Genomic DNA, 26,333 nt, shown 5'->3' on the forward strand with positions numbered 1-26,333 from the left:
ACGCGCAGGACCTGCATAGGAGGAACCAGTCAACTCCAAGTTGGCTTCTGCTTGCTGAACTTAACACATATACACCACAAGGTAGCCAGCTCAGGCTGCCCGCCAGAAGCTCGCCATGTCGCAGCGGCGCAACAACCCTTTCGCCAGGGCCGGCCCGACGTCGCCAGGGCCGAGTCCCATAGGGAGCATTGGAGTGGCAGGCAGGCCGAAATCTGGAATCTTCTCTCCCGGCTCTCCGCTATCCGGCAAGACGACGCCTCCTGCTCATACTCGCACCCAATCTCAATCGTCCATGTCCCTAGGTTTTCTACCACCGGCCATCAACGGAACGCGGCAGTTTCGCAGCGACTCCCGCAGCAGCACACCCAGCACGTCCACATTCGCCCCGTCGTTTATCAAAACCGAGGACCTCAGGAGGAGTATAGATGTCGTCAAGGGCATTGAAGGAGAAAATGACTTTTCAGGCAAGAGATACGTCTGGCTTAAGGATCCACAAGCTGCTTTTGTCAAAGGCTGGGTTGTCGAGGAATTGGGCGAAGGAAAGATTCTTGTCCAATGTGACGATGGCAGCGTACGTCCAATGAACACCCACTGTCTACCAACCGCCTGCTAACACTGAGTGAAGCAACGAGAGGTCGAGGCCGAGAGCGTGGATAAGGTCAACCCTGCCAAATTCGACAAGGCAAACGACATGGCCGAGTTGACACACCTCAACGAAGCCTCGGTTGTATACAACCTCAATATGCGGTATCACGCCGATCTTATATACACCTATTCAGGGTTGTTCTTGGTGACGGTGAACCCGTACTGCCCATTACCGATCTACACGAACGAGTACGTCAACATGTACAAAGGCCGGAACCGCGAAGATACGAAACCCCATATATTTGCCATGGCGGACGAGGCTTTCCGGAATCTGGTCGACGAAGGCGAGAACCAGAGTATTCTTGTTACCGGAGAATCAGGTGCTGGCAAGACAGAAAACACCAAAAAGGTCATCCAATACTTAGCGGCAGTAGCCCACTCAGACTCCCCCATGAAGAGTCGCGGCGGCGGGCACCATTCCAACCTCTCCCAGCAAATTCTACGAGCCAACCCGATCCTTGAGGCCTTTGGAAACGCTCAAACAGTGCGAAACAATAACTCCTCTCGGTTCGGGAAGTTCATCAGAATTGAGTTTAACCGCGCGGGCGCGATCGCCGGTGCTTTCATCGACTGGTATTTACTGGAAAAGTCACGAGTTGTTCACATCAATTCTCAGGAGCGGAATTACCACATCTTCTACCAGCTTCTGAAGGGAGCGGATCAGAAAATGAGGAATGACTACCTGCTTAACGATATGGGAGTCGAAGATTTCGCCTACACTCGAGATGGCCACGACACTATTGTTGGAGTGTCTGACCGCGACGAGTGGAACTCCTTGCTAGAAGCATTCAGCGTTATGGGATTCTCCGATAAAGACCAAGATGCCATAATACGAACCATTGCTGCAGTTATGCATCTTGGTAATGTCACGGTGATCAAGGAAAGCCGGATGGCCGACCAGGCACGACTCGCAGCAGATGCCAAAGATGTTGCAGCCAAAGTATGCAACCTGCTTGGGATCCCATTGGAGCCATTCCTGCAAGGCTTACTGCACCCAAAGGTCAAGGCCGGCCGCGAGTGGGTGACAAAAGAGCAGACCCCTGATCAGGTGCGACTGAGCATCGATGCACTCGCAAAAGGTATATACGAGCGTGGCTTCGGTGACTTGGTTACGAGAATCAATCGCCAACTTGACCGCTCTGGCATGGGTCTGGACGACTCTCACTTTATCGGCGTACTGGATATTGCCGGCTTCGAAATCTTCGAGGAGAACAGTTTTGAGCAACTATGCATCAACTATACAAATGAAAAGCTCCAGCAGTTCTTCAACCACCACATGTTTGTCCTGGAACAAGAGGAGTATGCTCGGGAGCAGATTGAATGGAAGTTCATTGATTTTGGCCGCGACCTGCAGCCCACGATTGATCTTATCGAACTGCCCAATCCTATTGGTATCTTTTCATGTCTCGACGAGGACTGTGTCATGCCCAAGGCCACAGACAAGTCTTTCACCGAGAAGCTGAACTCCCTCTGGGACCGCAAATCCAACAAGTATAGAACATCAAGACCAGGCCCTAAGCACGGCTTCATCTTGACTCACTATGCTGCCGAAGTCGAATATTCGACCGAGGGCTGGCTGGAGAAGAACAAGGACCCCCTGAACGACAACGTCACTCGCCTACTGGCTGCTTCTACTGATCCACATGTGGCAAACCTGTTCGTAGATTGCGCAGACACAGAGGATGACAACGGGGGTACCCGCAGCCGGGTCAAGAAAGGACTGTTTCGTACAGTGGCTCAGAGACACAAGGAGCAGCTGTCCAGCCTGATGGCTCAGCTGCACTCGACTCATCCGCATTTCGTTCGGTGTATTCTACCCAACCACAAGAAGCGCCCAAAGCAATTCAATGCGCTCCTTGTCTTGGATCAGCTCAGGTGTAACGGTGTCCTCGAGGGTATTCGAATCGCCAGGACTGGTTTCCCTAACCGCTTGCCCTTCGCTGAGTTCCGCCAACGATATGAGGTTCTCTGCAAGGATATGCCAAAGGGATACGTCGAGGGACAGGCTGCAGCTGCGATGATTCTGGGCAAGCTCTCGCTGGACAAATCCCTCTACCGAGTTGGTTTAACCAAAGTCTTCTTCCGCGCCGGAGTACTGGCAGAACTTGAAGAGCAGCGTGATACTCTGATCGCCGAAATCATGTCTCGCTTTCAATCAGTTGCCCGCGGGTACATCCAACGACGTGCAGCTTACAAACGCCTTTACCGTACAGAGGCCACCCATGTCATCCAGCGGAACTTTAACGTATACCTCGATCTTTGTGAAAACCCGTGGTGGCAGCTTCTTATTAAGATGAAACCACTCATGGGTACGACTCGTACAGCTGTTGAGGTGAAGCGACGAGACGAAAAGATAAAGCTTCTCAACGAACAGATGCAACAAGAAGCGGAGAACCGACAGCGCCTGGAGGACGAACGCCGCAATTGCCACACAGAATTGGTGCGCATTCAGCAGACTCTGGAGAGCGAGAGAGCATTGGCACTAGACAAGGAGGAAATCTTCAAACGGCTCCAACAGCGTGAGGTTGAGCTCGAAGACAAGCTAGCCGGTGCTATCGAAGACCAGGAGAGGCTCGAGGACCAATTGGACGACCTGCTCGATGCCAAAAAGCGCGCGGAGGCCGAAGTTGACAAATACCGGGCACAGCTCGAACAGGCTGCAGCCTTGATCGCTCGTTTGGAGGAAGAGAAGACATCTCTAGACGGGCGGGTTGGTGACCTGGAAGCTGAAATTCGTGCTGTATCTCAGAAGCAAGCCGACCGCAGTGCGCAAGAAAAGGTTCTGGAGGATGACGTGCGGATGCTACAAAGTCAGCTGTCTCTCAAGGATCGCAAAGTGCGAGACCTCGAAAGCAAGCTGCTCAAATCTGATCAGGACTCCGATGTTAAGCTCGCAGCTGCCCAGAAGGAGCTTCAGACAGTGAAGTCTCGCGAGCAACAGCTCTCCCGAGAGAACAAGGATGTCCAACAACAGCTATCCCAACTGTCCAAAACATCGACCGACTACGAGGACCTTGTGCGGAAGAAGGAAAGCGAGCTCGTGGTTCTGCGCAGTGACAATAAGAAGTTCCAGATGGAGCAACGAAGCTTTGAGGAGCAAAAGAAGACATTACTGGCAGAAAAGGAGAAGACCGGCGACCGCCTGCGTGAAGTGCAAGCCGAAATGGTGGCTATGAAATCGCAACAGTCACAGCTTCAGCGCGAGGCAGAAGACGCCAAACAACTCCTGCAGACCCGACTGTCTGAGGATACCCAGGCAAACCAAAACTTACAGCTGCTAGAGTCTCAAATCAAGGACCTCAAGGACCAGCTGTATAAGATTCAAATGGACCTGAGCAGAGAGCGCCAGTCGCGCGATGACGTTGCTCTCCTTGCAGAACACAAGCTTCAGTCTTTGAAGGAAGAACACGAACAGCTCAAGGAAATCAAGATCGAGATTGAGAAGGAGCTTTATCTGCAACAGGACAAGCTGCGCCGTACTATCGAGGCTCGCGCCACTGTGGAAAAGGAACGCGACGAGGCCCGGGAAGAGATCAAAAGACTTCGCCTGGCCAAATCCGAAGCTGAAGAAGCACGGCTGCGCGCAGAGGAAGCTGGAGAACGCATCGCCACCAAAGCTGCGCGTGAGCGGGAGGCGAGTCTGCAAAGGGACCTCGACGCTTCCCACGAGAGGCTCAGATGGTTTGAGGCCGAGTGTGAGAAGCTCAACCACCAAGTTGAGGATCTGAACAAGTTCATGATCGACTCTGGTGACTATGGCCTCAAGAATGACCAGGCTAGAGAGCGACTGGAGCGGGAGTTGGTAACCGTCAAGGGTCGCCTTACTGCTTCTGAGAACGACAACCGTGCTCTCCTCAACAAGATCCAGCAAAAGGGTCTTGAGATCGCCCGCTCGAGTTCGAGGGCTAGTGAAGCCAACCGCGGGCAGCTCATAAGCCTCCAGCGTGAGAAGGCGAGACTCGAGGATCAAAATGCCAAGCTCAACAAGCAGTTTGGAGATTCGCAATTGATGATCGCCGGTCTTGAGAAGAAGGCTGAAAAGCTGCAGCTCAATCTCGAGGACCTCAACCACAAGATCGCCCAGGAAACCAAATCGAACCGCAACGCCGAGAAAATGTCCTCGCAGACAACAGTCCAACTAGCCGAACTGAATCGTAACCTAGAGGCGGAACGTCAATTGCGCAGCCAAGCCCAAACGAATGTCCGTACGATGCAAGGTACCCTCGACTCACGAGGCAAGGAGATCGAAGAACTTCGTGCACAGCTACTACGCGTATTGAAGGCCGTAGATCCCGAGATCGTTCCTCCAATTCCGGCTGAGGGTGGCCATGATAAGATCATGAGCAAGAACTTCGAGATGATTAGAAAGATCGAGGAGTTGCAACAGAACCTCCGGATACAAGCAGCTGGCCGGGCTAACGCCGAAGCTCAGCTAGTTGAGATGCGGGCTTCACGAGGAGAGGACATGGGCACACGACCGAAATTGGAAGAGACAGACCCTGACGAGGCTCCGTTCAACGGCTCACCAGTACAAAGACGCCCCAAGCTTAACGGTCGAAAGCACTCGGGCGCAACTACCCCGACTCGGCGACTCGGCAATGACAATGACGCTGTTCAGGACTCCGGTAGATCCGACAAGACTGCAGACATTCTCAGCTTCAATAACCGACAGGATCTTAAGACTGAAGTTGAAGAGCTGCAAAATCAACTGCAGCTGACGCAGATGCAGAATCGGCATCTACAGAGTCAGCTTGACAGGTCAACACCAACCCAAGAGCAGGATCCATTTAGCGAAAGCCCATCTGTGCGCCGGGTGCAGAAGCTTGAGCAGGCCAACAGCAGATTGCACGACATGCTTGACGACTCGGCAAAGAAGGTTTCCCACTTGGAGAAGTCCATTAGAACCGGAGACCTTTCTTTGCGAGACCTCCAAGCCAAGTCGCATGAAGAAATTCTCGATCTAGTCTATAGTCAGGAAGATTCTCGTCGGTCACTACTGCACAGCCATAATGACGCTGTCGCAGAATTGACGGACGTCAAAGAGCATTTCGAGAAGATGCGACGAGAACGTGCTTCACTCGAGGTAGAGTTACGCGACACCAAATCTGATCTTCAGGAAATGAGCCTTGCCCGAGAACAGGAAGCAGCTGGCCGCAGCCACCTACTGGAGGACTTTGCAGAAATCCAGATCCGTCTCGATGCAGAGACCTCCAAGTTGGCGGATGTTACATCCAGCCTCAACCTGTACAAGAGCCGGGCCGACGAGTACTTCAGCAAGCTTGAGCAGGCCGAGATTTCTGTACTGAAAGCCACTAGGGCTGAGCAATTCGCGAAATCTCAGGCCAAGGAAGCAGAGGAGCAATGTGCCGAGATGATGGCAGAGAAGAAGAGTATCGATGGTACTTTGGAAGACTTGCAGCGTCAAAACCAGCGACTGGAAGAGAAGCTGGAGGACCTGACCACTGACCACGAAGCCGCCACGCAGGCCAAGAAGAGACTCCAGCATGAACTTGAGGACTATAGGAATCAGAGAGCTATTGACGTCGAGGACAAGGAATCAAGTATGGAGCAAACACGCAAGAAGTATCAAGCCGAATTCGCCACTCTCACCAAGGAGCTTGATTTGGCACGCGAAGAGAAGCTGTATAAGCAATCCGAGATTACCCGCCTGCGCGAGGAACTTGATGACCTAAGGTCCAAGTGGGACGATGAGGTCCTCAACAGCTCGACCTGGTCGAAGGAGAAGGCGCGCCTCGAATCTACTCTCTCGGATGTCGTTGCATCTCGAGATGAAGCCGTTACTGCCCACAATGAGGCTCAAGCCAAGGTAGTCTCGCTGCTGTCCCAAGTCAGGTCATTGCGAACTTCGGTCGACGATGTCACGGCGGAACGTGATGCCCTTGTTCGCGAGAAGCGCAGCGTCGAGGCAAGATTGGAAGAGGCTAAAGCAGGTCTTGACGATCTGGCCAACAGCGAGAGCCCGGCGCTTCGCAATGCCGCCAGCACCGACAAGGTCATCCTCGAGTTGAAATCCGGCTTAGCACAGCAGGAGGATATCGCAACTGCGGCTGTTGAGAAGATGAGGCGGTCCGAGTCTCTGGCGAATGAGCTCCAGAAGGAGATTGCGGTTGAGCGCGAAATCGGCACCGAACTGTCGAAACAGAAGGCTGCGCTGGAGAAGAGCTTGAACGAGATCCAAGTTCGACTAGTCGACCTGGAAACGAAGGGTTACTCGAGCACCAGTCACGACATCAAGTTCTTGCACAAACGCATCCAAGAGGTTAGCATGCCACCCACACACATATTCATCGTTATGATTGAGGAATCGAATACTGACACAATACCTAGCTTGAATCACAACTCGAAGAACAGGAGACGGAGAAATCCAAATCGCAACGCTCGGTTCGCAATGTCGATCGTATCGTGAAGGACATGCAGTCCCAGATTGACCGCAAAGACAAGCAAGCCACTCAAGCCGCTGAGGATGCCGCAAGGCTACGCGACAAGATGGAGAAGCTCCTGAAGACCATCGACGAACTACAAGCTTCAGAGTCTACCAACCAAATATCCGCCAGACGGGCAGAGAGAGAACTCCAGGAGGAAAAGGAGAGGGCGCTGAAGCTGGAACGTGAATTAGATGGGTGGAAAGGCCTCCGCATGGAGAAGGGCAGTGTCAACGGGAGCGTGCGACTCAGCATGTCGGGTCTTGACGGCATGCGCAGGTCGAGTGCGTGGATGGGCGATGACACTGCGAGTTTGAGTGGTACAGGAGTTGAGGTACCCAAGCGGAAGAGCAGCATCAACCGGGCGCCCAGCTTGACAAAGGGGTTTTTGTGATTGATTCATTGATTATGAGGCATGCGAGGCTACGTTGATGAGATGATACCTTGGATGGGCATTGATATGGGCGTTTCGAAGGGATGATTGTATGTCATATTGGTATTGGGGCTACGTGTAACATGTTAGTGTACATCATCGTGGATTGAGCTACAAGAAGTAGAGAGAGAGAGAGAGAGAGAGACGGGGGTTGATAATGAATACTTGTTAAGACAGGCTGTAGAGGCCTGGTGCTACGTTACACCCCCTTGACTTTCCAAATTCCGTCACCATTCGGCCAGGGCCTTACGGTACTTGGCGTCGCGTGTAGTGTGTTTGCTCAGTCACTTCCAACTTTAGGCATTCTCCCGCACCACCATCAGAGCCTCGTCGAAACAGGGCTTCAATTATCCAGTAGAGGAACACACACAAAAGTATATGAGGCTTTCGTGCAAGGCAATCGCCCGAAGGAGCTTGGGGTGGACTTGATTGCCCCCTGTATTGGCTTATAAGGGGGCCAATGACATGACCTTGGGTACTTACCTTCGAACACGGTAACACAGATTTATGGTATAGATGGAAGTAGAATAGATAAAGCTGTATCGAAACGAGCCATGCCGTTGTTTTCAATGTTTCTCTTCTGCTCAAACAGCCATAACTGGAAACAAAGCAAAAAAAAAAAAAGTGTTCACATCAGCTTTGCCGTCACATGTATGTCAGGCTAAAGCATCCAAAGCAGGGGAGAAGCTATTCGACATCTGGGGCAAGTACTATACAACATACGCCGACATTGGCGGCTGTACTTGCTGGCAGTGCCTCTGCCCGGGCTGCGACGATTACGCGGAGTATGAGATAGTAGACCGACGCAAGATGAGCAAGGGGCAAAGCGGCTCGAGAAGCTGGGGTGACAGGCTCCGCGACTACTTCAAGCCTAAAGATGGCGTCGTAAGTATACAGCGTCACCGCCATATCCATCTGAGTGTGTATATGCATTGTGTATATTGACCGCCAATGTAGTGGGATTATACCTACCCGTCATACTCGTATCCGGCAACCGCCGGTTACGGGGTAGAGCCAGGAAACGCACCCGCCGCCGCAGGGCTACTGCCAGACGAATCATCATCCTCCGATGAAGGGGGTTCGGAAGGGCCAGAGGAGGAACCAAGATACGTCGAATACATCCCTGTGAGAAGCGGCAGTAGTAACAAGAAGCACGGGGAACGGGCCACGAAGAAGCGGATGAAGAAGATGAACAAGAAGCTGGGCAAGAAGCTGGAGAAGAAGTCGGACAAGAAGATGAAGAGGCTCGCGAAGTATGTGTGGAAGAGCGGGAACGACCAGCTGGAACAAGATCTGCATCGGGACCTGCTGGACATGCAGTGCATCTGCTCCAGGTGCACCAAGGCGCGACGGCCCCGGCCGAGAAAGCTCTTCGCCTTCAACCTCTTCTCGTGCGACAAGGGCGGCCTCCGCTTCGGGCCGGCCGGGGCAGAAGGGGCGGAGACCCGGAGCCTCAAGCGCTACCTCAGAAAGAAGGGGCACAGCAAGGGCGAGATCGCAGATCTGCTCCGCGATAAGAACTTCTGTATCCGGAAACTGTGGCAGATGGCGCCTTTTCTCTCCACAAAATATTCACACTACGACAGCAGCTCTTGCAGTACCACGACTAGCAGCAGTAGCAGTGGCAGCAGTAGCAGCAGCGGAAGTGGTTACAGTAGCAGCACCGGTTCCAGCTCCGAAGAGAGCAGCGATACGGATGATGATGACATGGTCGAAGTAGTGAGACGCCCTCGCAGAGGAACCAGAACAAGGCCCGCACCGCCTCCGACGCGAGCTACGGGTATACCAGCACCAGGGCAAGCCCCGGCAGCTCTTCCGACCCCGAAACAGAAGGTCCCGACTTCTGGCAGCTTTGCACCCGCGACCCCGTCCGGAACGCCACCCTCAAACGGCCCAGCGGCCCAGCCGGTCAAGAGATCCCGCAAGAACGTCCGGTTCTCGTCTCAAAACCTACCCTCTCCGCCTATTAAGAAAACGCCCAAGAAGAAGCCGGCAGGGCCAGTACGGGGGATACTGCGACGCACGAAGAAGGGTAGTAAACCGGCCCGGGTCGCTGCAGCTCAACCGCCGCCGCCGCCGCCACCGCAAGTAAGTTGACCAGCATCCTCTCCCTACCGAGAAAAGAAAAAAGAAAATGCCCTTTTATAAAGAGTTTTTGTTGGCTTGATCGGAACGAACTGCTGCTTATTCTGACCTATCCCTCTCCCAAGGCCACGAGCAACCGACTCCTGGCTAACTGATGCTACAAAAGCCCAGGTATAGGGGGTCGTCATACCACCACCAGCAGACACCACGAGGACAGCATGTCCCGGTGGCGCCGGCAAGCAGGGCGCTTTGGCGACACGCCGAGAACCAGCGCCAGCGCAGGTGGCAGGATAATGGTGCCAACGCCGATGATGCCACCATGACTAGCCCCATGCTACCTCCTCGAAACGGCACGGGGCGAGACTATACGTACAGTGGCGGCGCGTTATACTATTACTGGGGCGGTGGCCCGGATCAGGATTCGTATTATCCTTCTACGAAGGCTGCTGCTGCTACTGCTGCGCCTTCGGAAGTCCCTGGATATCAACGAGGTCCTCGTGCCACCACGGACCCTTATAGTACCAGGAGGGACCAGGCCGGCGACGAGGCCAGAGCGTATCAGGGCTGGCGGGAGCACGGAGACCGGAGACTGAACCCCACAGGAACAGGAGTTGACCGGCGTAGGAAAGGGGGCGAAAAGAGGGGATATGAAAAGAGGTGGCACTCCGATTGATAACTGATAGTTAAGGGGTAATGAGTTTTCGACTGTATCTTGAGTGCTTTCAGAATGTACAATAGCACTTCCGTGTTTTACTATTGCACCAAATTGATACTGGTATTGCAGCCACATTAACGAACGTTAGGTAGTCTTCTTCATTAGGAGCGGGCCATATCTGTCTGACCAGCGCCCAAGCTCCCAGACCAATCAGCGGTACCACCACCGCAGAGACCCCCATGACGGCCTTGTTGATCCCAGGAGCCATATAGGCCCCCATCATCTGCGTAAACTCTCCTCGATCGTTACCACGGGGGTACGGCTCACTGGGGACCTCGCAGCCCAAGAACGGACAGATGGACTCCCAGTCGAGGCCCTCCTCCAGCTTGATAACGTGGAGTTTTCCAGAAGGCGCTGTGGCCTTGGCCTTGGCGATGCTATAGTTGCGGGTTAGCATTGGCACACCTTCGTTATGCTTCGTGGTGATGCTGTCGCCAGGCAGAGGGGGTAAGAAGGTGTAGGAAGGACATTATTGACTGACTACTTGACATAATGTCTCCGCAGCGCGGCTTGCGCGCCCGGGTCTTCCGGCCCCTTGCCCTCGGCCATCGACTCGTACATGAGAGAGGCGGGATTGAAGAACTCGTCATTGAAGGCGTCAAAGTGGCGCGATAGGCCGAGGGGTCCCGGCGTGTCCAGGGCGACGAGGAGCTCTGCGGGCCCGTTGGTCGCGGATCGGACCCAGGCATCGGGATCGCGTTCCGTCAGGAGAAACTTGACGTCGGGCTCGTTGCCGTAGGCTTGGTATATGACATCCAGGAAGAAGGAAGGGATCTCTATGATGACCTGTGCGGGGGCGAGGAGCCGGCGTGTGCACATGGTCAGTACGATGGTGCGCGTAAGTGAAGAGTGCCCCGATAAAGTAGCAAGGATTCACGTTCACCCCGGGTGAAGAACTTACATCGTAGCCGGCGAACCACTTGTCAAACTCGGCTCTCCCATAGTCCTTTGTAAGGTGAGGGCAAGACGATAGCTGGCGGTGGTCCTGCTCTTGAATTATGATTCTCGGCGTAATCGCAGTGTCTTCCTGCTGGTGACTACATACGTAAACGACATATATATGTATATCCTGTAAACATACGCCAGCCCGACAAGGGGCACATTTGACCATAGATCTTCTTCCTTGCAATAATTAGCCACTACGCGAGTGCTTCCTTCGTACTTTCTCCAAGAAAGGAACAGGCTGTACGAAGGTCCCTCCTAATGCAGGAGCTATCTCCTAGTGAGGCTAGGTATCGAGGTGGAGCAGCTTCAGAAGTTCGTGATAGGGGTAAAGACAAAAGGGCCTGTTACTACTAAGCGTCGAAAGCTATCATAGGATAAGCTGGGCTGGATTGAAATCAAACCCCAGTCTTTGCCTGTGTGTTGGCGCGAATCCAGCAGAGTCAATAGGAATGTCGGAACATGATGCAACCCTTCTCCGTAAGGGGGAAATGGCGGGTTGGTAGCTACTGCACTCCTTACGTCCTACCTTGCACATCGCTTCCGGTCTGCGGGAACCGACAGTGTCGGAAGCGCACTGGGGGGGGGTTCTGCGTATTCATTGTGAATGTCTAATGGTTCCAGTGAAACCACGAAGGGCTGGTGACGCGTGTTGCATGTGAACGCATCGACGTTGTCCAGGAGATGAGGCTATGACAGGACGACGGAAGAGGCCCCGTCTTACGTAATAATGGTTTGGGCGGGGTTGGCTTGGGAAACTGGGTATTTGCTAGCTCGCTTATCTTATCGGCGAATCCTTGTCGTACTGGAGGTGACGATAATTTCCGTCGCATCAAGTCAAGTGTGGTTGTCTGTCATGGTCCCCAGCACCAGTTCTCTGCGTGTGTGAAGAAGCTATTGACGACGAAATGATATACGACCAATCATGAGCCTCGTACTGTCCACTACATACCACAGTAAACCTCCCTGAGTTGAAACTCTACCATGGCTGCTCAAATCAAGACGGCCGTCACATCCATGGCTAATGGCTTCGTCCCCGAGCCACTTTCGACGTCTCGTCATCTATCGTTCGGTCCTACTTCTTGGGCCACCACCAAGGCGCCCTGAACTCCATGCGCAAGATCCTGTCCAACATTGGCCTGGTCATCGAATGCCGCGACAGTCGGGTCCCCTTGACGTCCACGAACCCCCTCCTCGAACAGTCGCTCGCCGGCCGCGACCGCATCATCGTCTACACCAAGAGCAAGCTCACCTTCTTCTCGAACAAGACGCGACTCAAGCAGAAGCAGGAACACCTGCTGCAGAAATGGCACGCCGAGCGCAGTGGCCGCACATTCGACCCAGACGAAGCGACCGCTAGCAACACGCACGTTGTCTTCACCGACGAGTCCGAGCCCAAGTCTATACAATTGCTGCTGGACGCCATGAAGGACCGCGCCAAGGCCGCAGACACCCTAACGGGCCTGCGCGCTCTGGTCGTGGGCATGCCCAATGCGGGCAAATCCTCCTTGCTCAACTCGATGCGGCAGGTCGGCATGAACAAGGCAAAGGCGGCGCGGACCGGCGCGCAGCCCGGCGTGACGAGGAAGCTCTCTACGCCCGTCCGGGTGATCCCGGAAGACATGGAGGGTGGCATCGACCAAGGCGTCTTCGTCGTCGACACCCCGGGTGTCTTCGTGCCCTACGTGGGCGAAGTCGACGCGATGCTGAAGCTCAGTCTGGTCGGCTGCGTCAAAGACAGCGTCGTGCCGTGGGAAATCCTGGCCGACTACCTGCTGTTCCACCTCAACCTACGAGACCCGGATCTCTACGGAGAGTTCTGCGCGCCTACCAACAACGCGGCCGACTTTCTGGACGCCGTCGCGATGCGCACAGGCAAGCTCGAGAAGGGCGGCACGCCTTCCCGCGAGTTTGCGGCGCCCTGGATCGTGCAGCAGTTTCGCAAGGGAAACCTGGGGAAGTTCTGCCTGGACGAGATCGACGACGAAAGCCTGCAGACTTGGGCCAGGAAGGGACAGGCGGGGGGTGGTGCAGACGAGAAAATCAGCATGAACCAGGCGCGAAAACGCGAGAAGGCGGCGCGAAAGGTCAGAGGTCTTGCCAAAAAGGCAGCACGAGACGGCGGGGCGTGAACTACTTACTACCTAGAAACTGTGTCGCACATTTTAGACGTGTATATTATTTACTACCTGTATATTCCCACTTCAACTCGCGATCAGGGTGTATATATGGAAGAGAAGATAGACTTGTACTGTACACTAGGTACAATCGGCAGGCACATTCAGCGTCCAATGGTGGACCAGAGCTTTAAAGATGGCTTTTGTCCGTCCTTTTGGGCGTCTGCCATGCCCTGCACGGATGGGCAAGTGCCAATTCCCATGTGCTTGGGCTGGAGCGCTGAAAGCTGAAATAAACGGCCATTGGCGATTGCGACAGGGATGCCGCGCCCGACCGAACCTCGGCAAAATCTCACGCCAACAAACGGATCGGCTGTCGCACGCCAGACCGTCATCTCCTCGAAGGAAAGGAGTCTTGAGGATGAGGCCAACGTTTGTCAAGACAGGTTATTTCTTGGGATATCTTTGACCATCGATCGTCCCACTCTGTTCTCATTAGACATAGAATTGCCGTACATACACCTTTTTGATTCCTGCTTCGTTTCATCATCATCATCATCATCGACAGTGCTCGAGTTTCTGGTCGTCTCAGTAACTAGAGGGGGTCTAGCGTGGCGCGCTCACGTCTTCCGCTTTCCAATTCAAAAGAGGCATCAATTAGCAACAGACGCGGCGATCGTTTCATTGCTCGAAGTGCCGGGCATCGGAAAATCACACAGTACCCTACCATCAGTGGTTCCTCAAACGGCTCATAGTCTGTCCCGTTCGGAGCAGCTACTTCCAGCGTAGCAGCGACCATGACTGAACACCGTCCCACGCTCGTCAAGCCACCGCCGTTGGACTCGACCAAGGCGCAGATTGAAAACGCGCTGGAACTAACGGATTTGAGTGTCATTGGCCCGGTAGGCGCTTCTGACCGTACTCTTTGGTGTTTCTGCCACCGCTGACGTACGTCTAGGATATCTTCACAAATACCCGTGAGCTGTGGCACCCGCCCGGGGCTCGTGGTATATATGGCGGCGCTGTTATTGCGCAGACGCTCGCAGTAAGTATAGTCCATCACTTTGAAATGCTGCGATGCGGCTTGCTAGGCAGAACATGTATGCCTACAGAGGCCCTCGTACCTACATCCCAGGCAATGCCCCAACCTGGGCCTGTTACGAGTATCCTACGTTGGACCATGTCGCGTAGGATCTCTTTCCTCGACTCTTGCATGACTTGATATAATTCCTCGAATATAGGAGAGACGAGCTTTTACTTTACGTTGGAAGGAAGAAAAGACCCATACTGACTGAACCCCCCCCTGCATCCTTTTAGGCAGCGCAGCGTACTGTGCCCGCCGACTTCGTGGTGCATTCCTACCACTGCTACTTCGTCCTGGCCGGCGACAGCCTGACGCCGATCCTGTACCACGTGGAGCGCGTGCGCGAGGGACGGTCCTTCTGCACGCGGACGGTGCAGGCGCGCCAGCGGGGCAAGGCCATCTTCACCGTGACCATGTCCTTCACCAAGGACGGCAGCGGCGGCGCCGCGACGGTGCGGCACGCGGCCGCGATGCCCGAGGGCGTGGCGACGCCGCCCGACGACTACGACGAGGAGTTTGGGGGCGCGGGCGGCGCCGGCACCAGCCCCTTCCAGACCTACCGCATCGAGGTCACGGGCCAGGACGGGCCCGCCGAGCGCAAGAAGACGCGCCACTGGGTCCGCGCCCGCGGCCGCATCAGCGAGGGCGGCGGCCACCAGGCCCACCTCAGCGCGCTCGCGTACGTGAGCGACAGCCACTTCATCGGCACCGTCGGCCGCATCCACCGGCTCTGGCGCTTCCCCTTTCCCTACGAGGACCTCGACAAGGTCCCCGAGCACGTCCGGGCCCGCACCGTGGCCCTCAACGAGTGGGAGGGCCAGGGCCCCATCGAGGAGATGGAAGGGCAGCCGTCCATCGGCATGATGGTCTCGTTAGATCAGTGAGTGTTCAACTCTGCCCCCTTCCCCATGCAGTCATGCCCCCGTCATTATACGACATGCATCGGCTAGCACACTCCAGGGGCATGCTCCCATCGACAGACAGGGAGTTTCACGTAGAAAGAATGAGACGCATGCTAACAAGCCGAATCCTAACTCTGCAGCACGATCTACTTCCACAACCCCAAGAAGGTCCGCGCCGACGAATGGATGTTCACGGAGATGGAGAGTCCCTGGTCCGGCGACGGACGCGGCGTAGTCATCCAGCGCCTCTTCAGCAAGGACGGCACACTACTGGCGACATGCTTTCAGGAGGTGAGTTATCCCCCACGACATGTCCCTTTACGCATCGCGCTACATGTGTAGTTTCTGTTTGTTTTGTTTTTGTTTTCCTTCTCGTTGGCTTCACTGCAGATAGATACTGACCATTTGACGAATCTCCGGTTTTCACAGGGTGTTGTACGAATCAAACAGAAGGAAGAAGCCACTCGGTCCAAGCTATAGAGTACATATGGCATCCATTTTTCCTCCCTTTTCCTTGTTTTGGACATATGTGCGCAAGTCGGTTACCGAATCGGTGTTGGAAGCAAATAGATGGTTGGTTGTTCCTCGCTGCCTATTTTTGGCGCATGTTTTGAGCCCGGAGAAAAATGAAATTTGTGCAGCCTACCCATGGGCGTTAGGGATTCGCGCGCAGCCAACCTGCTCTGTATCACAAAGTAGCATAATAACATCACAGACATCATACCCCTTGCAGGTGAACGAAAGCTTAGGCGTGTGTCAACACCGCATACCACGTGCATACCCACGAGGTGCAAAACTCTGATCCGAGGAAGAGCACTTGGCTTTACGGGGCTGCGTGTGCGAATTTGTATGCACCAGTGACGTTATTCGGCGGTGATCACCATCCAGGATCTGCGGATGTTGGTCCGGCATGGTAGCATACGAAGGCTCTCATTGGGCTCCGCATCAATGAAAGGCATGTCATGATCTTGTCTTTCGAAGTCACCGATGCGAACTCGATACTCAGAGACAGCGAGCAGGGCCCCCATGGTCTCCTTGTGCTGATGTGGGCAGGATCAGATTTCTGATCTGATTCATGCGCGTTGTTCCATTCCATTCCAGGCTTTGTGCTGGAGCAATCTCGTCGCGAATAGCTTGTCCTACGTAACTGTGAACGGGAACTTCCACCTTGAAGAAATGTGTTGGGAGGAATATGGATTGTTGATTTCTGGTCAAGTCAAGATGAAGAGGTCGTAACAAGGAGCAACACACAAACTCTGCGATTTCGGAGGGCACATACGTCAGGCTGGGGACAGCATACCATATGCCTGACTAATGTTGGGACAACGTTGTAGGTTGATCTGGGACGGGGAAACAAGCTGGTAATGGGGATCAGTCGATCCGGAGGGGGATCAGCAAGCGAAATCCTGCCATCGAGGGGAAGCTGTGACGAGGGCCCAGGAATAGATGCCGTGTGCCGCGCTGGACTCGAGTCAGTCGCCAGCATAAAGGCCGAAGAAAGAAAAAAAATCAGCCTCGGATATGTTATTAGTCGTTTGAAAGTTGGCACCGTCCTTTCTCTCAGCCTTGTTTTCCCCGATGTCTGCCAAGACGGGTAGACCCTCTCTAGCTCCTGTAGGCGGTGTTTTATCCTCTCTGGAGCGCCCGAGTGAGTAGTGAGTGTTGCGACGGCGGCGGCGGTGGTGGTGGTGCATGGACGATTTTGCATGAGGTCTGGGCTAATAATAAGCGGAAGTCGCAGGGTATGAGGCTGTACGCATGTCCAGAGGGCAAGCCTGACAGACCCTTTTTCATCTGCTCATATCGCTCTTCGCTGTTTCAAGGGGAGAGATAACTGCCGGACAGGGCCTTGCTGTTGCTCAAGTGCCCGTCTGGGTGGGTTCAATATAGGAAGCTCCGTGCTAGGGAAACCCTATTGAAGGCCTGGCTGTCAATCAATCAATAATAGCATGGATGGCCGACCCCTCAATCTGGAAATGTGACGTGTAAGTGCGAACAACTGCCTAGTCGTCGTGCCCAGGGCAGCAACAGCCTTTCAAGGCTCTTTGTGACTTTCATGCCCAGGTTTGAAGTTTGGATGGTTGGTAGTATTGATGTACTGTAGTAGCCTTTGAAGCTAAAGTGTACCTAGGCTGCTAGTATGGGCGCCAGAACGCGATCCCTCCAGTGCTAGCCTCCAGTGCTAGCCTTTTTTTTTTTGCCTGGTAGCGCACTTGTATCGCCCTGTACTTCTCCAGACGCTATACGATCCATCTGTGTGCATAACTCGTGCACTATCCGCGCAGCACAAATGCGGACCGGCCGCGATTTGGGCCGTAATTATCTGCTAGGCTGGCAAGAGTCTAGTTTGATCGTCTAGACCTCCTCGACCTCCTACCATGGTATGTCAGCATGTGCAACCCGAACGGCGTTTAGCAGCGAAGCAAACTCCGAAATACGTCCTCCCTCTGTCCCGTCCCAGGGACAAATTGTCAGCAAGCTTGGCAAGGGACCCGGAGATTCGGAGAACATCCTGAAAGGACACCAACCGTTCCCCATATCGAACCGTAATAAGGGATCAGATTAATATTGGTCGCATGATTCCCTACAGGAACCTGACGCACGGCAATGAGGCCTTTTCTCTTCCTTTCTCTTCCTCTGTATTGTCTGGTCCCCCCTGCCGTGCCATATGTGAATCCCTTAAGATCCCCGAAAGATCTCAAGGGTTCCAATGGAGGGGGGTTCCTATGCATGTAGGTACCAACCAGCAACGAGCCCGGTCGTGTTCGAGGCGCCTTTAGTCGGGGCGATCTTCGGGACGCGAGATTAAGCCGGGCCCGACCACCACGCTTTTGGTAGCGTTATCAGGGTTTCTGGCACTGAGCTGCTTGCGCGCTATGCCCGTTTCTCCCTTCTTTCACAATCCCGCTTTGCTCTGCGCTTTTGCGTGACCATCTCCGAACTGATATCGCCGCTCTGCAGCAGCGCAAAGCCCGTCGAGTCATAATCGTCATGCATCTTCGCGGCTCTCCTGCCCGTCGTTCGCGGCGTGACGTGATTAGATCTTTGCCACCGTACGAGATCCCGGGCATACGGATCGCATACCGAGAACGACCATTGATAACGCTGCAGATGATGATTGGCGTGTAAGCATGCACAGTATCGTCTCTCCAAGGCGTTGGGCTCTGATCTCCCGGCTCAGGGGCTGCTTGTGGCCTCTGCTTCCAGCCTGGAGACGTTCATGAAAATCTATACAACGCAGGGCTGAATGCTCGAGAATTGTACAGGGCCTGTCCTCATCAGTTCGTACACGAACTTGGTAAGCAGACGAGTAAATTAAAGTACTTAAGAGAAATACGTTTCTCATCTTTAGCCAGGGTGCGTCAGAATGTGCCATCTGGGGTGTTCCCCTGGTCTGGGTATCACTCCAATTGCTAGCTGTCGATTCAATATCGCATCTAACGCATATCGTAGTCAGTCGTGTGAATATATTACCACTGTCCGAAAGTTTGCCGCACCGGTCCCGATACATATGCAGTCTCGTCACGCTCCGACGCCCGAACGTGCTCCGGAGCTGGCGTGGGCAGAGAGAGGAACGCCCATCCTGATATTTCCCAGCAGCTCGTAGACGCCGAGTATAAGTGGGTTTCTCGCTCATCTCGCTCTTATGTAAACCCTGGCGACCTTACAGTAGCTCGGAGTCCAGCTTCTAGAAGACCCCATCGAAGAAAATCGTGGCTTCTGTAACCCATCGGCCGATCGATTCAGGACCGACCCCACCGAGTCTCGCCTGCCGAGGTCTGCTAGGTGGGTAGTTATGAAAAATACTGCTAAAACCGAGGATTAAACCACGTTTGAGATGGAAGGGTCATCCAACTCGTGATACTTTCCCTATCCGGAAGCAATTGCCGTCGTACATTGTTTCCGGCGTGCGGCAGGCGAAGCACGAAATTTTCGTTCCAACTGTTCCTCGAGATGCAAGCTCGACGATGATGGGGCGCCGCGTGCCGCCCGCCTGAGGTGAGGATGATATCATGGCCTACCAGGCTAGGAAACTGCTGGTGGTTTTTTTTTTGTCTTCTTCCTCTTCCTCATGTTGCACTGTGGCCGTGCTGCCACGCCCTATGGTAATCCTGTCAGGTGGAACTTTAAATGCTGTGCTGGGAGAGTTAATATGATGCTCGACGTGGTAAAACAGCCTAATAGTACGGACGACAGGGACATGGGACGAAAGGACGAAAAGCCTTTGAGTTGTTGTCAAGACGATAGCGGCCGACTAGAGGGAAATAAGGCTTGGTTTGTCATGCACATCCAGCAGGCTAGGAGAAGGGTTTGTTCTAATGATAACTACCGCGAAATGATGCACGGAACGCCTTCCGCTCTTCTAGTCTGGCCATCCCGGCCATCCCCACCGTCGTGGTTGGGCTCGGCTGGGCTGTGCTGGGTTGGGTTGGGAAGAAGTAAGGAGCCAACTCTATTGGCAAATAGTCTCGATGCCGAGCACTATGCTCGTGGAAAACAAACCCCTTCAAAAATGCTCGACGGTCAAGACAGGGGCAGAGTAGTCGGGACACGGGCACGGCTCTGTTTGTTGGCCAGTTCTGCAGCTAGCATCTCCAAATGATTGTCTTCACACGCAATAACGACCATAGAACCGAGTTATGGTGTTTGCAGCATTTACTTGAGTGTGTTTATATTTGCTTTGAATCTAGCCTTGATTGCTATTCGTGTGTTATCCGAGCGTTGGTCGCACATCCAACTGCCCTATATTCTAGCTTTTGGGGCTAGATCTGATTAGTCGAGAGTCTCGTCAAAGACACTTTTGGCAGACGATGCCAGTGACAAATACGATCAGTGGCTGAGTTCTATCGTTCACCACCCAACGCTCGAAACTGGTTACCAGCCTGATTGGCTTGACTCGTACGAGTATCAATCGAGGCCAATGATCTGGACCGCTGAGAGGAAGGCATCACCATTTACCTACCTACTTACTTACTTTTGTACCTTTCTGTGATGGTGGGGTTAGGTCCCAGGTCCTTCCACATACAACCTACCATCCCATCCTTTTCAGGGGCATGTAACCAATAATATCACGCAATTCGGACGCTCGTCGTGTGCTTACCCGGCCATGGGGGAGTATCATGATTTCTGAACGCCCCTCTTACCTTCCTTACTTACCTGTGCCAGGACTGCAGAAGCATGGGCCAGTCCTGCCGAGACATCTGGGCCAGGCATAAGGCATAAGAGTAGGCATACACACATCAATACTTTTAGATGCCAGGCATAGGCACCTTTTCTGGTGATCAATGGGGATTGGTCATGCTGTGCGGCCGCACAATTGCTGTTGAAGTCGAGGCGTCAGTGGCCGTAACGAGTCTATTTCGTTAGGTATTGACTTTTAACCGTCACCCGCCACCGTCACCACCACCACCACTTCGTTCGCCCACTTCACCCCACTTGTCCCAATTCAATTGAATTGGCATACCTATCTCAGGCAGGTACCTTTTCGCAATACTCCTACATACTCCTCCCTCCGCGACACCTGCGCCTGCAACCCAGCATGTGGGATGGGAATCGTGTTCTTGTCCTTCCTTCCTCCGGGCTCTTGTTCTTCCCAGCCAAACTTTGCACCAACCAATCCAGTGGAGCGGGTAAGACGCTTGCTTCCGACCATTGTACATCATGGCGTCACTGAGGCCGTTAACCCTCCCTTCTCTGCTAGGCAGCGATTGACCTACCGCACGCCGTAGTCCATGATGCGTTAGAATCGGGAGGATAGCATCCCGCCGCTGACCTGGGCAATCAATGGCTATGCCATGCCGTGGAGTTAAGTTTTGCGTTCTCCGTGAACGAACAACTCCCCCTCCCTACGGACGCTACCAAGCTACAGCACGACTACCTACCCTAGGCATGGGCTTGGGACAATTAGTGCACCCCTACCGTTACAAGCCTGCTGACTTGGAGACGGACCAATCAGTTGCATGACATGCATTGAATGGATCTCTGCCCGCTCTCTCATCGGTGTTTGGAGTCGACCGATACCCGTTCACCGATTGTACAGCGCAGCGCGAGCTGTCCCACGACTACTACTACTGGCTGCTACCACCCATTGATTCCTGATGGGATTCGTTGTTTCGGACTCTCAGAGCACTGGCACCTATTTTCCTTCTGGCCCCTGCTCCCTGCTCCCTGCAAGCAAGGCTTACTCACGACAAGGGTCTGCTGCGTCCTGCTCAGTACTAAGTAGTCTGCTGGATCCTCCAGATGGGGATCATGGCAGGTCACTGTTTGTACCTGCGACGTACTTTTGCATATTTCGACAGGAAAGCTACATAAAACATTGAATCACATCCGGGCCTGCGAACGGTCGGTCGGTCGGTCGTCGTCCTCATCGCGGGTACTGCCTACCTTCCTTGCCTTATACAGGTATACCCAGGGTCGTACATACGTACTCACACGTATGCATCATCATGGCATTGGCATCAACAGAGCCACGCTAGACACGTAGACATGTGCCGAATATAAGATGATGGAAACGCCATGACAAGAAAAAACACATCCTCCCAACTGACTGTCCTGCCGGAATCAGTAGCCTATTACTCCTAGCCTCTGTCACTCAACCGCTCCACCAAACCTTGCCAGATCCCCTATCTTCTATCCCGTCACTGCTATATTCACGCCTGCATAGCTACTTACCTACATACCACCTCACCTGCCAGCGAGTCCTCCAGCTTGTTTGTTACCTTGCTTGACCAAGGTTCCGGAGGTGCATTACGTGATCAACAACTCTTTGTAACTTGCCAGAACGAAGATCTCACAGTACAGAGAGTCCTTGCAGCAAGTTTGGCATATTGGGCACAAGTTCCCAACAAGGATCAGTTGCCAAAACAGGCTCCGTATTGTGTCGGAGTGGGTTACTCTTTTTTTTCCCCTTCGACATTTTATGTACACGCTCGCTCTCGGAGACTTAAGAGCGAACGCCCATCCTGCCGTCAGCGTGAAAAAGATTCGACCCGCGCCTCGGACATAACCAACCCATTCGAGTCGGTTCTGGACTACTTCGCAGAAACCCACCCACACACCCTCGACTCTCTTACACGTACATGCTCATCACATCCTCGTTATTCCCATTTAATCCATTTTGGTTACCTGACGGTCAGCCAGTCCCGTCCCTGGTCCCCTACTAGGTACCTACATACCTACTCAACGCGAGAGGAACGGAGCTGTCGAGTGCACTGCATCACATAATCGTCACGTCTTAGTGTGCTTGCAGCTGCTGGGTCTATTATTAATCCAACAATATTTCATATTTCCAGTCGGGCTTTCTACACAAACGTTCGGGCTACTTATCAACCAGCTGCCTGCCCTGCCCCTTCTTTCTGGTCTTTCTCAACCTTTCCCTCCTCTTCGCTTATTTAGTCTTTTCCGTCCATCTAAGTACTACATCATTACATACTGTTCTGTCACTCCTATAGCTTCGGGACTCGAGCACACCTGCCGCTATACCTCCCCGGGCGGACGGACTTAGACGCAGCTTTGTGCACTTACACAACCCTCCCCCCAAAAGTTACCCCGCCAAGACTTTCACGGCGGGATTCTAAGCCCACCCAGTCAGGATCGCCGAAAATGGAAAGAGGGATGCCAACGCCTCCAATGGAGGACAGCAGTTTGAAGATCTCCACTAGCTCCGGCTCTAGCAGCGCAAGAAGGCATACAACAAGTTCCAAAGTCACCAAGCCCGCACACCGCAATGCGAAGCGTTCAAATACTCACGCCACCCAATCGCCCGCCCACGAGCACTCGCCCTTGTCGCCACACAGCGGCTCTGGCATGGACCGACACAAGCGGGTATGGAAGGCCTGCGAACGTTGCCGAATGAAGAAGACCAAGTGCGACGGCGAGTTCCCTTGTAAGAGGTGTAAGGACGACGGCTTGGTCTGCACTGCCGGAACGCGCAAGAAGACCGAATACAAGCAATTGCCCAGGGGGTGAGTCCTATACACAGATGCACGAGCATCAGAAATGTGGAAGGCATGGCCAGTCACTAACAAAGTCGCATTAGCTACGCAGAGGTGTTGGAGAACACTCAGTTCGCGCTGATTGCAACTGTGCACAAACTTTACGCAATGGTGCGGAGTAGCCAGCAATGGGATTTGGGTGAACCCGAGTTCAATGACAGAGGTCAACCCGTCATACATGATATCGCGACGAAACTGGGGTGCATACGCCCTAACGCCGATGCGGATTTGCCCCCCACTCGGTCTTTCCCGAGGACGAAGCAGGCCTGGCCAAGTTGGCTGCCGAGTTAGAAGTCCAACAAAGGGAAAGGGAGTCGCAGGCAGCGGTCGAGGTCAAGTCCGAGGCGGATTCGACGTGCAACCGCACCGACCGGGCCAGCTCCTCCGAACTGGACCACTCCGATTTCGAGCAAGACTACCGCAAGGTGCTGATGAGCGGGCGTAACAACGTCCAGACGCTCTCCCCGCAAAGCTTCACGTCTTACAACGACTTCGACCCGAATACTGTGCCTACTACAGACTACGACCCCGCCGCCGCCATATTCCCCGTGCAATCGCCCACCGGACCTACCTCGTACCCGTCGTGGAACATGGCGCGACCCGCGTCGATGGACATGCCGCCGCAGTACATACAAAACATGGACGTCGACATGGCCGAGATGATGCTCAACCAGGGCCTGGTGGAATCGGAGTTTGGCACAATCAAGCCCCACATGCTTTCGTGTCCCAATCCCGAAGTTATGCTCGGAGTCGGCGATCCGATGATATACTCGGGCTACAACATAGAGTCACTTCGTTCCTGATTCGGACAATGTTTTCCGAGAAGAAGCAATTATAGATAACGGTTACGGGTTACGTCGCTTTACGTGTTTTGATCATAGGGGGTTTCTTCAAAGGCAATGGGCGTTTACAGGACATGGAGCACGCTTCGCATGCACAGCTCGAGGGCACTCGGCTACTCTCAGGCAAGAGGGAACGTGTGAGGCGAAAAGGTCTAGATTTCAGTCGGATTGACGAAACGTCGACTGCGTCTCCGAATTTACTGCATTTACGATACTCGACCATTCAACAATGGAGTGTAGTGCATTTAGCATCAGGCGCTGGCGGACATAGTATGCCCTTTTACGGGATTTGTACATAACAGACGCAGAGGGTGTACGTTGTACAGCAATGACGCCAATGAGAACTTGAATTCAAGAACAACCAACCAAAAGACTCGGCCTGCCTTGACTATCGGACGAAACCCCCTGTTCCTGCGTGTGGTGGGCGGTCGTGATTGGAAGGATGGCATCTGAAGTTTCCTGGGCATGCTTACTATCCTAATTCAGAAGTACCTCCAAAGGACGTCGCTTATCCAATCTCCCTTTGCCTCTCTGGCTGGGGTTGCGCCAAAGACGTCTGTCTGCAGGCAGGCGGTGTATAAGTGAGAATTAGGAATCTCGACTCTGAGCCTCACCCGAGTTACTCTTTCGCACTCGGGTGAGCATCAATTTGGGACGTCATCTCATCTTGGAATCTCGCCTAATCTCCTGTCGGCGGTCTGACAGACAGACGGTACGGGAGAGGAGCATGCGGTGGAATATTATGCGATTCGGCGACCAGATGCGCCAATGAGAGCGCCGGGGTTTTCACTTGGCATGACCGCGGACCGCCGCCTGGGGAACGGCTAACACCCTGCCCTGACCTTCCAGAAGACCTTGGCAAGATTGGGCGCCATGCTTCCTCGATTGTTGTTTCTGACGCGAGACCACCATCCCCCCCCAAAAAGACGACGCACTCCCCCCTGGATCCCTTTGCCCTCTTACCCCAGCTACCTAGGTAGCATGCTACGATGTTATGTATGTATGTACGTGGGTAGTAGGTACATATAAGATCGGGGAACCACCCATCCCACACGGGTACACTAGTGGACCGAAAGCAGCAGGGCTGACATGCACGAGGTAGGCATTGCTGACTTGGGTGCGCGCATCGCATCCCACACGGGAAGTGGCCGGGTTGGTTGGGGAAGAGAGACTGGTTGGTTTCTGGCGCCGCGCTGTGTGCCGACACGCGAGGAGCGAAGCCCCCCCCGCCGGCCCTGCGGCCAAGCGCGACCTCGGAGTCGAACAAGACTGCGGGTGCGGCCACGCTTGGGAGCTCGGCTCGCTATATCTTGGGTCGGTATACGGTATACGCAGGCTGGTAAGAAGATGATGATGATGATGCAGGGTCGGGTCAGGTCAGGTCAGGTCAGGTCAGGTCAGGCCAAGGTAGGGCCAGGGTAGGGTCAGTAGCCAATGCAGTCATGAAGATGGAGGCCAAAATACAACATTGGGTAATTGGCAACTCACAGCTCTTCGGGATAGAGTGGCTCGTGGCGGCGTGGTTGGAATTCCGCTCCCCCGCTCCCAAAGCGCAGGGCACGAGAAATGACAAACTATAATCTACGGCCGAGGTAGGGGTAGCTAGCTAGCTACATGTACGTGGTGGTGTATGTGGTATCGTCTGGGGTTGTTGGGCGATATTGATCAATGCTTGGCGTTTTTGGGGCAAGTCAGTGTCGATCCGAGGGGCTGGGCTGGGCTGGGCTCGACCTCTGGAACTGGGATTTCGGAGACCGACACGGAAGGGGAAAAAAAAAAGAACGTGATGCAATTGCTCAGGCTTCGAAAGGGGTCCACGTAAGGACGTAAGGGTAAGGTAAGGTAAGTACTTACTGTAAGTGAGTTAGGTATGTAGGTATGTACATATGTATATCAATTGCGATTACATTGTATTTATTGGTGTAGGTGGTTTTCAGTTGGGCGCGCGCCCTGTGGCCCTGTTTCCCGTCCGTTCGGACTCGGGTTTGGGGCTTTTGGAGCCCGTCGCCCTTCCCTAGCATGAGGCTAGGGGGAAACCAGTCTGGGGAAAGTGGAATTGCGAGTCGCATTCAACATTCAAAGCGTCAATTGTGACAGCACCAGCTCACGAGAAACCGTATTTCGAGCG

The 26,333-nt window shown here is 53.9% G+C and overlaps 6 protein-coding genes across 6 annotated transcripts; 5 read left to right on the plus strand and 1 right to left on the minus strand.

Annotated features, from left to right (window-relative positions):
* Window positions 1-115: 115 nt before the first annotated feature.
* PG986_003350 (myosin type II heavy chain) lies at window positions 116-7,482 on the plus strand (the record flags this gene model as incomplete). Its single annotated transcript, XM_066839572.1, has 3 exons — window positions 116-571; window positions 626-6,925; window positions 6,994-7,482. 3 exons carry the CDS (start codon window positions 116-118, stop codon window positions 7,480-7,482), a joined length of 7,245 nt encoding a protein of 2,414 aa, XP_066704636.1.
* An 849-nt stretch (window positions 7,483-8,331) lies between these two features.
* On the plus strand, window positions 8,332-10,279 carry PG986_003351 (uncharacterized protein; the record flags this gene model as incomplete). Its single annotated transcript, XM_066839573.1, has 3 exons — window positions 8,332-8,406; window positions 8,479-9,609; window positions 9,773-10,279. The coding sequence occupies 3 exons, from the start codon at window positions 8,332-8,334 to the stop codon at window positions 10,277-10,279; spliced, it is 1,713 nt and encodes a 570-aa protein (XP_066704637.1).
* Window positions 10,280-10,328: 49 nt separating this feature from the next.
* Window positions 10,329-11,140, minus strand: PG986_003352 (uncharacterized protein; the record flags this gene model as incomplete). The annotated part of the gene is made up of 2 exons (XM_066839574.1): window positions 10,329-10,698; window positions 10,803-11,140. 2 exons carry the CDS (start codon window positions 11,138-11,140, stop codon window positions 10,329-10,331), a joined length of 708 nt encoding a protein of 235 aa, XP_066704638.1.
* Window positions 11,141-12,188: 1,048 nt separating this feature from the next.
* PG986_003353 (Mitochondrial GTPase 1) lies at window positions 12,189-13,395 on the plus strand (the record flags this gene model as incomplete). Its single annotated transcript, XM_066839575.1, has 2 exons — window positions 12,189-12,219; window positions 12,305-13,395. The coding sequence occupies 2 exons, from the start codon at window positions 12,189-12,191 to the stop codon at window positions 13,393-13,395; spliced, it is 1,122 nt and encodes a 373-aa protein (XP_066704639.1).
* Window positions 13,396-14,177: 782 nt separating this feature from the next.
* On the plus strand, window positions 14,178-15,846 carry PG986_003354 (Acyl-CoA thioesterase II; the record flags this gene model as incomplete). The annotated part of the gene is made up of 5 exons (XM_066839576.1): window positions 14,178-14,282; window positions 14,339-14,425; window positions 14,698-15,344; window positions 15,507-15,657; window positions 15,796-15,846. The coding sequence occupies 5 exons, from the start codon at window positions 14,178-14,180 to the stop codon at window positions 15,844-15,846; spliced, it is 1,041 nt and encodes a 346-aa protein (XP_066704640.1).
* A 7,125-nt stretch (window positions 15,847-22,971) lies between these two features.
* On the plus strand, window positions 22,972-24,166 carry PG986_003355 (uncharacterized protein; the record flags this gene model as incomplete). Its single annotated transcript, XM_066839577.1, has 3 exons — window positions 22,972-23,333; window positions 23,408-23,526; window positions 23,625-24,166. 3 exons carry the CDS (start codon window positions 22,972-22,974, stop codon window positions 24,164-24,166), a joined length of 1,023 nt encoding a protein of 340 aa, XP_066704641.1.
* Window positions 24,167-26,333: the final 2,167 nt, after the last annotated feature.

Source organism: Apiospora aurea (assembly GCF_038362705.1).
Source record: "Apiospora aurea strain CBS 24483 chromosome Unknown utg000002l_segment0_segment0, whole genome shotgun sequence".
Classification (NCBI taxonomy): domain Eukaryota; kingdom Fungi; phylum Ascomycota; class Sordariomycetes; order Amphisphaeriales; family Apiosporaceae; genus Apiospora; species Apiospora aurea.